Source organism: Psittacula echo, assembly GCF_963264785.1.
Source record: "Psittacula echo genome assembly, chromosome: 14".
NCBI lineage: Eukaryota > Metazoa > Chordata > Aves > Psittaciformes > Psittacidae > Psittacula > Psittacula echo.
Window position 1 is genome coordinate 8,796,396 of NC_137750.1, and position 11,202 is coordinate 8,807,597.

Genomic DNA, 11,202 nt, shown 5'->3' on the forward strand with positions numbered 1-11,202 from the left:
AGCATCCAATTTATCTGTTGAATCCTCACTACCCACAGCTTTGATTCCTGTAGTGGTGAGGAGTCTCTCTAGAATTATAATGGGATGAAGTATTAACTGCTTCTGCTGAGCCATCAGAAAAGAGAGGAAGCAGGCTTGTCCTGAGACAGGTAACCACTCAACCCACAAAACACGTTTAGCTTCACCATTCCTTTCTAACCCACACTTCATTTACAAATCTCAAACTGAAACTCCACTACTCCCACCTTTAGAATTCCTCCTTTGATGCATTTTCCCTTCTACCAGCTACTGATCAGTACTTTCAGCAGTGACTCATGAGAATGTGCTTAACATGACACGTTGTTGAAACTCATATGGGAGCCTTGATTTGGAAGCCCAAAAAACACAAGATGTGAGAATATCTTGAAAAAATGATGACAGGTATCATTACACTTATGATAGTATTTTATACTATTAAATCTTTCTTACAGATCATGCCTCATAAAAGTTACATTTGGAATTTACTCCTATTTTACCACAAGATAAAAAAAGAGGAAAGAGAAGTAACTTGAACAAGATGATCTACTAAGTCTGAAGAATTCAGAATAAAACCAGATTGCTACATCCCTGTTATGTTCTTGAATAATTTGTCTAGGTGCAGCATTCGGCCTCCTGAATTTCGGATTGCATGATCAAGCCTTACAGACAGGCATTCAGAGTAAGACAAGAGCTAAGGAATTAAACAGCCATTCTAAACACTAAGAAATCAGGGCACTGAAATACTGTTTTCTAGAGTAACTTACTACAGCCTCTCACCTCAGTTCTGTCCTCCCTCCCAAGTGGTGTCTGTGACAATCGACAAAACTACTTATTTCACAGGGAAAGCTGGAAGAGCTGGTTTAAATTTCTTTCACGTTTTGTAGGGGTTTTACTACCAAAGTAAATCATAATATAGAACCCCCTTTCCCCCAAAAAACTATGAAGCTTTCATGTTAATACTGAGTTGAGCACGGTCATAATTATTTACTACATTACCTCTCATAAAGGCAAAATAGAATACAAAATGAATAGTATGAAAACTGGTGCATAGTAACTTCAGTTGTTTAGGAAGTGGTTTGAAATTTCAGTTCCAGCACAAAACCTATCCCTATTTGGATGGGAGTTTCCCAGTTTACATACTTAGATACTCACATTTCAAAAGATTTGATAGATCCACAGTTCTGTGGATACCAACTGGGACACTGAAGTCACATTAAAAACACACACAAACAGTTCTGTGATTTTACAGCCACTGTTTGCCTTTCACTATACATGCATACAGAAAATGTCCTTATTTTCATATTTCTTAGGTCAGAAACCTATACTTAGTATTGCCAAGAAGCCAACTATTTTGCTTAGAGTAATTCTATGTGTGTATTCTTAACGTATAATTGAAACAACAGTGCAAATTCCTCTTGATTTAGTTCTGACATTTGAATATATCCAAGTTCGGCAATTTCCGTAAGTGCAGAAAAACTTCCTCAGCTGTTTTGACACCAGCATAGCCATTGCTCTTGTCATATTCTTGGCAGAAACAAGAATCTTGTTTCCTAATCATCAATTCACTAGTACACAACATTGACTGGAAAATACTAATACTAAAATAGAACTAATGTTCTGCTTAAGTTAGATGGTCAAGAGCATATATTGATATAACAACTCAAAATATATCATTACAAAAGAATTTTTTTCAGAGTCTGCTTTTCTCTTGACTTTTCTTCTGCATGAAGTGCTAATCTCATGGGAGCTTTTGGGGGAAACGTCAGTATGGGCTGAATCATACTACACTCAAGTACTACACACCAAATAATTGTTCTACTAGTAATTCTAGATAGTGAGTGCACCTCAACACATCATGTATTCACAGTATTAAGTTTACTTCCACAAAAATAAGTCATTAAATCTAAATATTTTTAGTGTGCATTTATAAAGGCACAAGAACTAGGTTAAAAGAGGCTGAGAAGATGGTGCTTAAATGCCACAGAAGGGCAGAGCTCCTTACTGAAATAAGCTACTGCAGTTGCAGATTCTTCTATGATCTTGTATACTTTGGAGGAAAACTGAACTGACATTCCTGAAGGCTGAGTCCTCTTCCCTTGAGGTCATTGACAATAAAAAAATAGATCTGAGAGCATCGAAAGACACTTCACTGACAACCAGTGCCACTAGTGGTAGTCTCTCTGTGAGCCAAAGTGAGTCACAGACATGAATGACTGCTTAGTAGTCAAAGAAGAATCTGAAAGGTACATAGCAGAGAGAGAACACAGAAGGACACCAGAAGTAGCATTTTCATTTTGAGAAAGCTTCAAATTATCTTCTCTGCTTTATTTTAAAGAGCTATCTGTACAACATTTGGCAAAAGATAGATTGTTAGTATGGCAACACAGTAAATCTTGATACTTCAAAAGCAACAAAAGAATAGTTCAAAGCAGCAGTTTCTTATAGCAGGTGAAGTAGCTCATTGAAGAAACTGAATGTTGAGTGTAATGACCTAATCAGGGGAATTTCTCCACAGAGAGAGGCTGTTCTAATATAAGCTTATGGGAAAACCCAGCTGGTTTGAATACTCTAAGATCAAGACCTAAATGCTTATGAACGTGTGTGGTTAAAGACAACAAAAATCAGAAGCCTGGGAGTTTCTGGCTTTCTGACAAACATATATTGAATACAGTCATGCTCATTTCACAATTTCTCGGTTAAAAACTTGCCAGGATTACCCATACTTGGTAACTACAAAACAAATTCAAAACTGCCAGCACTATTCTGTTGAACTTGAGTTACTAAAAGTTCTCCACACTCATTTCATCTTTGTTAAAAGGACATAATTCAGAAGCATCATATATTAGCTTTCATAGCATGAAAAGCCAAATCAAGAGATCAAATTGGTCAATAATGAAATATATTTAGATAACTGAAGTAGTAGCTGATATTGAGTACTCATTTTTCAGAAGGCACTAACACAACACACTATGTAGTTCGGTATTTTTACCCATCATTTTTAAGTGCACCAATAAACTGCAAGAATACCTTCCAGGATGTGGGAGACATTAAATTTGCTCCCTAAAAAAAGCATTCCAAGAAACACATTTGGGATGGAAGCATGCTTGATGCTTCAACTGCTACCAGAATGTTGCTCCTGTTTTAACCCTATGAACTTTAAATAAAATGGAAGCAACCTTTTCATTAACAAAACCTACAGGAAATTAATAAATTCTGAATAAGCTTGAGAATACCTACCAGCATTTTGGCTTGCTGTTTCTTGCTGCCCTTCAGAGATCTACGTACAGACTCTCGCAATAAAATAATCCACTCCACACACTTTATTAATGCTAGCATAACACAATAAAACTTTAGGTAATTAAGTTTAATGTGCTATTCAACAAGTAACATGGGATTTCATACTACAACTTACAGTAATCCTTTACAGTTCACAATACCCTCACAGCAAAATCAAAATGGACCAAAACTGCCCCAGTATTCTTATGCAAGAGCTTGATTTTCTTCTTGCTGCTCACCCTGGAAAGTAACATAATGACAACAGTTACAATATGCCATTCAAATATCTAAGTAGGAAATATGTTTGCATTGTTTCACAGTGTCTGTCTAGGCAAGTACATTCCCCTCATAGAATATTCTAACTTTAAAATAATGGAAAATATTACAATAATTCTGTTAGTGTTTTGCATGTGCAATACCTGTAATCAGACCAACATGTTTTTATGACATATAGACACAGATTTTACTATAGTGAAACACAGATCAACACTTAGCATTACAGCAAATTAACTGGCACATTAACCACTCAATCTTAATTTTCTGTAAGGAAGAGCTAGATTACACATTCGCTTTCAAGTTACATTAGTGAAATAATCACAGGCTGTGGTTTGGGGGGTGGGGTGTTTGGTTGGTTGTTGGTTTGGGTTTTTTTTAAAATTAAAAACTACCTATGAACACTAAAACCAAAATCAGTACATGCAGAACCTTTTAGTTCAATTAAGAACCGTTATTTTATACTTTGGCCAACTTGGAGAGTCTGAATGCAGACTACTCAAAGCATCAAAAATGAATTTGTTGGTAGAGCACAGGAAACTGCCCTACTAAGCAGGTTATTTTAATCACGTGGGTTTGGTTTGGGGTTTTTTTTCCCCTCTTTCTTTGAAATGTAACTTAAGTTTTTCTTTCCTGCTTGCTAAGAAAGTCCTCAGCTGCTCACACTGGTGTCATGCTAAGTATTCAGCATTAACAGCTTGCTAGACTCTTCCTCATGATTGTTTAGTTTCTTTTTGAGGTAAGGAATTAACACTTTACAAGTGCTTTGTCTGAACAGTAACCATGCAACTTTTCAGACAACAGGTTACTTCAGATAAAGAGAAATTCTGCAACACAGACCCATGCCAGATCCCACGATTCTGAGGAAAGCCATTCAGCAAAAGATCATTATGAAAGGAATTGCCACTACCATTTTAGGAGAGACAGGAACTGAAGCTGAAGCCTGCCCTCAAAGTCAGGTCTTCCCAACTTATCAGTTACTACTGACTGACACCAACTCATCCTACAGGTTTCAGTCTTCCTCACCAAACTGCTGTGACACTTTCAAGCATTTATTTTGTATTCGTATTCCATTTCTTTTCTTACATACTTCTCAGAATCAGGTCCTAGGACAGTCAGTTCTACCATGAGAATCTGTCTCATCAATAAAAGAATAGGCAAAGGAAAGTTTTGAATCGCTATCACTCAAATATTGAAGAAGAATCTCAAATTCCCCAAGGTTTCCTCAAAAAATCCTGTTCAAGTACTTTGGTTCATCATTCTCCAATCTTAATGTCAGAGTAAACAATAAACATTAAAGGAAAACCAATAAATTGTTCATTATCCGCTGTGACAATTTTGTTTTGTTACATGCAAACCAGAAAAATCATTTGTATCCAGACTGGTTAATATTCTAGATGTTAAAGTTGGATATTCACAACAGAAGCAGCATTAGAGAACTGGATTACCCAAGAACCTAACTGGACACGCCTCAGTAACACTTTCCTTTGGCTATGCCCTGCCGATAATACTTTAAATCAGATTTCTGAACATTCTCTTTTTCCTGTGTTATTTCTACTCTTCACAACAGCCAGAACTCAGAAAACCCATATCATTTCACCTGGCAAGAACCCTGAAATCCTGCGGCTTGACTCTCTTAGTGTTTCTCCATGAACTTCATTCTCTACAACAGCAATCTCTGAAAGCTAGCATCATAAGGCAAGAGTACAAAACCAAGACTGAAATCAAACATTAAAGCCACCAACAAAGCAGGCAAGTTTTGTGTTCTTGCCCCATTGTCTCTGATATTTCCAGTTCCTTACAGTTAGTGTTCAGCCAACCTAAAACTAGCAGCATAGAACAAGAAGTATACTCTGTAAGGCAAAAACCAGTAACAGCAACAGGAAAACATGACACCCAAATGCCTGGAAAGCAGGAAATACCTGCCTTCATCTCCACCCTTCAACAGGAAATCCAGTACCACACCTTTAAAAACAAGAAGAAAAAAAAAAGTATACATTAACGTAACCACTGTTCCTTTCCAAAGGAAAGTCACTATTTTCTACAACAAGTACAAATTTTGGCCACCCATCTAAAACCACCGAGTCAGCATCAGAATTTAGTCTTACTCTAAAGGCCCAAGTTCACCTACCAACATGACTTAGGGCAAATTACCAGTATGGATATCCCACAGGTTGTAAGCCCTCAATAACATCATCAAACTACCTCAATGCTATACTGTCAATGAAACCCAAACCCAGACACATCACCAGTGATGTAGTGTTTAGACACTGAAACGAAACAATACCCTTACAGAGGCCATTCAGCAGCTCCTGGTAGGTAAATATTCCCTAGAATAACACAGTGTGACCTAGGATGTCTGTCCCATAAAACTCTATTCTTATTTTTTAAACTCTTCTTAGACAGCTGTTGTTTCTTAGCATTATACAATTATGACTGCATACTTGCCTGATAATTTGTCCAGCATTTTACATACTCAGTGTAATTCAACATCTTCATATAGATATCATGAGACTGTAACAAAGCCTCATATATCTTACCTTTTAGGTTAAACAGAAGTTTTCCTTATACCAGACAAATTTTCCACAGTATTTCTCACATCTCAGAAGGCTGAAATAAGCAGTCAATTAAGAACAAACCCTGTCTCACCTGTATCAGATCAGTCCCAGGAATTCAGTTATTGCTGTACTCCAAGCTAACATCATATTGCCAGAGAAAAATGGCATTTTGAAGAATGCACTTGAGTTTGCCAGCTTCATCAACACTTTATTTTCTCCTGACCTAGCTTCATAAATTCTTCTGTGTCACAGAACTGCTTTCAGAACCACAACTTGTTCACCTACTAAAATCAAAAGTAAGAATTAGGAAAGTCACAGGCAAAACCACAGAGAAAACAAGACAAACACACTCCATGTGTTACATACTTCACCACGTTAGTGAGGGGTTTGAACACACCATGCAATGCCACCATCATGTCCCAGGTTCTCAGTTGACCCCTGCACACATAGAAAAATACATTTTAAGAAAGGTCAAATAACTAAAAACATGGATGAAATTACAATTATTCAGTAACACTGTTGTGGATAATTGAAACCTAAATAAAGAGTAATGGACAAGCATACCTATTTGAGGCTCCTCTGATCTCAACTGTGAATGCCTCAGTTACTGATGACACTGCAGTAAAAGAAATCAGCAGTCGACTGATGGTGTGTTTGCCTCTTGAGGATGGCACTAGTTTTAGATAGGTTAACATGTCACTTTGTATGTCACATCACTCAGCCAACAATGAAACATTTTTGAGAAAAGTTAAAGCACACACAATTGCACTTGCCTGGAGACTTTACTACTGTAAAAACCTAGCAGCTTACTCAAGCGACTAAGATACATGTAAAATACTGGCTATTTTCTTGTCCTGTCCCAGTCATGAATCTTTTATGCAATTAAGGCAGTCAGTCACTGAATAAGCAGCTTTGCTGTGTGTACTCTTAAAAGCTTTACAACTTCTCCAAAGTCTCTCTTAGGTTCTTGCCTCAAAAGGACTGGACCAACCATTATGTACAAAGATGGTTTTAGCTAATAAATCAGAGCATGAATGACAAGAGTTTCTAATGAACAAAATTAATTGTGGTAATAAAACCAATGCAAAATATTTTCCTATGCAAAACATGCAGAAAACCTCATAGCATCACTAACGTGTCATTCGTCTCTGTGGATGAGCAGTCAAGCAGCATCTCCCCCTCTTCTTTCACAGTTACAATTCTCACATCTTCAAGTCCAGAACAAGCAGATTCTTCAGACAACTGATCATCATTGCCATACCTGCAAATACAACCCAAGCTGTTAACTGAAACATTTTTTCTGCAAAAAAAGTTTGTTTCTGTTTTGTCTAGACTGGTATTATGTGCTCAACAATACAAACAACAAAAGGCATACATAAGCTGTTCTACAAAGGATATAAAAACATCTTCCATTTTAGTAAAATTAGCTGCACACTTTCCTCTTTCTTACATAAATTCCACTACATTTTTCAAGTACTATCATGAAAAATATGTCATCCACCCTTCATACGTATAAAGAGTATACTACTAACATTCCATCAGCTGCTGTTAAAGAAGCTCTGCCTGGCAATGCTTTTTCTTCTTTCACAGTAATTCTTCTCACACCCTGAAAGAGGGAACAGATTGGAGCTTTTGACAATGGGTCACAGCTGTCATACCTAGAAAGAAAATAAGCAGTTGGTATTAATGACAAAAATTATTTACTTGGTATTAAATAAACAGAGGAATATCGGGACAGTCTACTTACAAGTCCAGTAAAAACCCTGCAACTTCTGCATCATTTCTGAAATCCAACTTTTCCTTAAGTGCCAACCATCGGTCAATATGATTTCCCACATAAATCCTTGTTTTTCCCCTTCTTCTATCAAGACTTTGCTTTCTCTTTTTCTTTTCCAAAAAAGACAGCACCGGGGGCCTTCCACATCTCTTTGGTGGTAACGCCATTGTGAGCCTAGACATAAAGGGAAGACTGTTCAGTGGGAGAGAGCTCGAACTAACAGATTGTACCTCGGTGTTCTGAGTCATTGTAGCGCAAACTGATAGACAACCACCGTAACACTTCCACTCCTATGAAGTTAAGCACATAAACCACTACAAACGAGCACGGCTCTCAGCAGACACGGCCACCATGGCGAGCAGCCCCTCACGGGGAAGAAAGGCGCGGCGGCACACGCCCACCCGGTCTCTCCGAGGAACGCGGCCGTTTCCAGCCAGGCCACTACGACGGGCCCCGGGACAACTCCACTTAAGGCCGCCCGTAAGGGAATACCCACTCCCTGCCTCGTCCCAAGCCTCCAGCCTCTCCGGTTCCATGGCAGCGACTCGCCGCCTCCTTACTCCCCGCCAGCGGAAGCCGCTAGAAAGGGTCAGTCACTCACCCACCACAGACATAAACACAACCCCACCGACTGCGACAGCAGCGACTGACATAAACAAGAGGCACGTGATCAGCGGCGCGCGTTGATGACGCGGGGTTCACGTGAGAGCGGCGTACACCGTCCGCCGTTCCGCGGCTGCTGGAGCCGGTCGCAGCGGAGCTTGGCGGGAACCGAGCGGTTGCTCCCGGAGCGGGACGGGAGGCGAGGGTCAGCCCCCGCCAGGCACCGGTGGGTTGCTCCCGGGTTAATCCAGGTGCCTCCAGAGGAGGTTACCGGTGTCGTGCGTGTGCTGTCCCTGCGAGAAAAGGCCTCGGACAGCGCTGCTTTCCGCGGTGCGGTGCAAGAGTGCTTGTAGAGGTCGAGTACCAGTTTTAAGGAAACGGATTTAAAGCCTTTTTTAAACATTAAAACGTGCAGTTAACGACAGTCACAGTGAAAGCACTGAGTGATCCTGAGATAAAAACTAGCATCTGCAAGTTACTGGTGCAAAGAGGGAGCAGGTAACAGAATAGATCTTTAAATACTCATTTAATAAATAACTTCAGTAAATGTGGTACAAACGATAGAAAACAGGTTTTCCAAGCAATGTTCCCAGTACAAATTGCAAAAATCCTTTATAATAATACAGTATAATACTGCATAGGGTATTATTATTTTACCTCCTGAAAGGGCAGATTAAGAGACAAAATCAGACACATCCTCTAAGGAGCAGAAAGTATGTGACATTTGACTTGCTTGTTGAACGGGAAATACTAAATCAGTGACACCAGGGATAAGAAAATGCATCTAAACTCAAAATCCACGCTGTCACAAACTATTCCAACCACAGCCAAGCACAGCACATGTTCTACCAGTTTCCTGGCACCTCCACACACTTTTACTTACATACACTGCATTTTAAAATCACTAAATCCACAGACCAAGTTAGCCAGCAGTACTTACAGGTAATTTTAACCAAAGAGAGGGACAATCATGCCTGCCAATTTATTATTATTCCTACTGTCAATGCTGGTAGACTCATAGTAATGAGTCAAACAAGTTACCTCAAGAACTGACTGAAGGCTCATAGAAACATTTATTTGCAGCTGCTGTATCAGCTGAATAACCAAAACAAAAATATTTTGTTTGAGTTTTGTCCAATTTTTACACAACTTGAAAATAAACTGAAGAAAAAAGCCATCACATCCTGAAATCCGTTTCACTATGTCATCATTTACAACAGTACACGAGCAGATTTTCATGACACATTTTAGTGTGTGAGTTAATAGAGGAGGAAGAAAAAAAGAAGCAAAGAAGAATTATCTTAGCATAATTATAGGTTCTCTCAAAATAGCACAAATCCTCAGTGGTACTTGTATCTAAGGATAATCCCTTGCATTTTAACCTTTTCCTAAATATGAGAGAATTCCTCCTCTATCACCATTATTTCTGCAAAACAGATGATTGGTGATACTGTTTCCAACTCAATATTACTGCTTAAGAAGCTTTTTGTACTTATTTCTTATGATGGCCTTCACAAGTGTAGCCTATATAAACACATTCACATTCCAAGTAACTTGTTAACCATGTTAATCAGTAAAAGCTGTTGTGTGCTTACAGATTCCTGGTTATCCTGAAATTACAGAGCTCCTGGGAGAAACAAGGGATTACTAACAACATTTACTTCCACCAAGTGACTTTGAAACAAAAGCAAATATGCAGCCACTTGCCTTTTCAGTACATTAAACAAGCTCCTGCTGTCATGCATAGTAGCAAAATTAAAAATAGCATTAAAAAAATTAAGATGTATGGCTGTGTTCCCAATGATGACTTAATAGATAAGAAAAAAAAACCCAAAGCTTTTAAGTATCTTGCCATGTTTGTGGGGTTTTAAGGAGGTCTATGAGCCAGTGTTAATTTCTCCAGCTTTAGCTAATTCTGGCTGTGTGGCAGACATACCAAGGGCATGCTTTTAACTCCAACAATATTTATATTAATGTTGATGACTTGGATGTCCATGCCAGTGAGGTTAATATTTTGCTCCTGAACTGTTTCACACGAGTTCTTTAATAAACATGCGTTCCTGGTACAATGGAGTGTATGTTATACAGCAGCAGCAGCAGCTGCCACTTAGGAATGAAATTTCAAAGCCCCATACCCCAGGCTCAGCAAAGGTTAAGGTTCATTTTCCTCCCCAGCAAATGCAAAGAAATGTAACTGAGGACGCCAGGTGCAGCACTCTGCCTCCTCCCAAACAGCCACTGCAGCTGCACAGGAAAGAATCCAGAGGTTTATATAGTTCATAGCACTCTCTACATTACTTTAACTCACTCGTCTCCTCTTACCATCAAGTTCTCACTGAAAATCCCAGGTACACTATCACCTTTCCACTAATAAATATTTCACTATGTTTCATTAGTTTCCAGAGCAAACATCTTATCTCTGAGCTCCTGTACATATAGCTTCCAAATGTAAGCATAGCAGTAACATACCTTACTGTCTCCTGAAGCATGTGATTTTGGATATAAAATGCCCTATGCTGCTACAAGAGCAATCAGTAAACCCAACAGTATGTTTAAATACTCTATTTATTTCATGGTTTATGTATATTTGTGAGATGGGATTGAGAAACTGCTCCCTGGAAATACCAGTGTAAACTTCATATAGTAATTTATCTATGTAATAGAATTAAAACCATACAGAGACCAGGTTTATCTAGA

General features: G+C 38.7%; 1 protein-coding gene across 9 annotated transcripts; it reads right to left on the reverse strand.

The window, feature by feature from the left end:
* Nucleotides 1-3,367: 3,367 nt before the first annotated feature.
* On the reverse strand, nt 3,368-10,210 carry LOC308227238 (uncharacterized protein). 9 transcript variants are annotated; one of them, XM_080629663.1, is made up of 8 exons: nt 8,504-9,661; nt 7,873-8,076; nt 7,658-7,783; nt 7,261-7,386; nt 6,690-6,741; nt 6,492-6,563; nt 6,217-6,409; nt 3,368-3,534 (listed from the first exon to the last, which is right to left on the reverse strand). In XM_080629663.1, exons 2-5 carry the CDS (start codon nt 8,067-8,069, stop codon nt 6,726-6,728), a joined length of 465 nt encoding a protein of 154 aa, XP_080485789.1. In that variant the 5' UTR covers nt 8,070-8,076; nt 8,504-9,661; the 3' UTR covers nt 3,368-3,534; nt 6,217-6,409; nt 6,492-6,563; nt 6,690-6,725. The 9 variants fall into 9 exon arrangements, with proteins under 9 accessions (XP_080485789.1, XP_080485788.1, XP_080485787.1 ...); XM_080629662.1 differs by having other exon boundaries at nt 6,217-6,406; nt 6,690-6,798; nt 8,504-9,659; XM_080629661.1 differs by having other exon boundaries at nt 6,690-6,798; nt 8,504-9,659.
* Nucleotides 10,211-11,202: the final 992 nt, after the last annotated feature.

Bases quoted from the DNA above. Each gene is read 5' to 3' on its own strand.
- LOC308227238 (XM_080629656.1), bottom strand. From the start codon at position 8,069: ATGGCGTTACCACCAAAGAGATGTGGAAGGCCCCCGGTGCTGTCTTTT. The intron at 7,784-7,872 runs GTAAGTAGACTG...TTTTCTTTCTAG, and splicing joins GCAGGGTTTTTACTGGACTT to GTATGACAGCTGTGACCCAT. The intron at 6,564-7,260 runs GTTAGTGATGCT...CTATGTGTGCAG, and splicing joins TCCACAGAGACGAATGACAC to GGGTCAACTGAGAACCTGGG.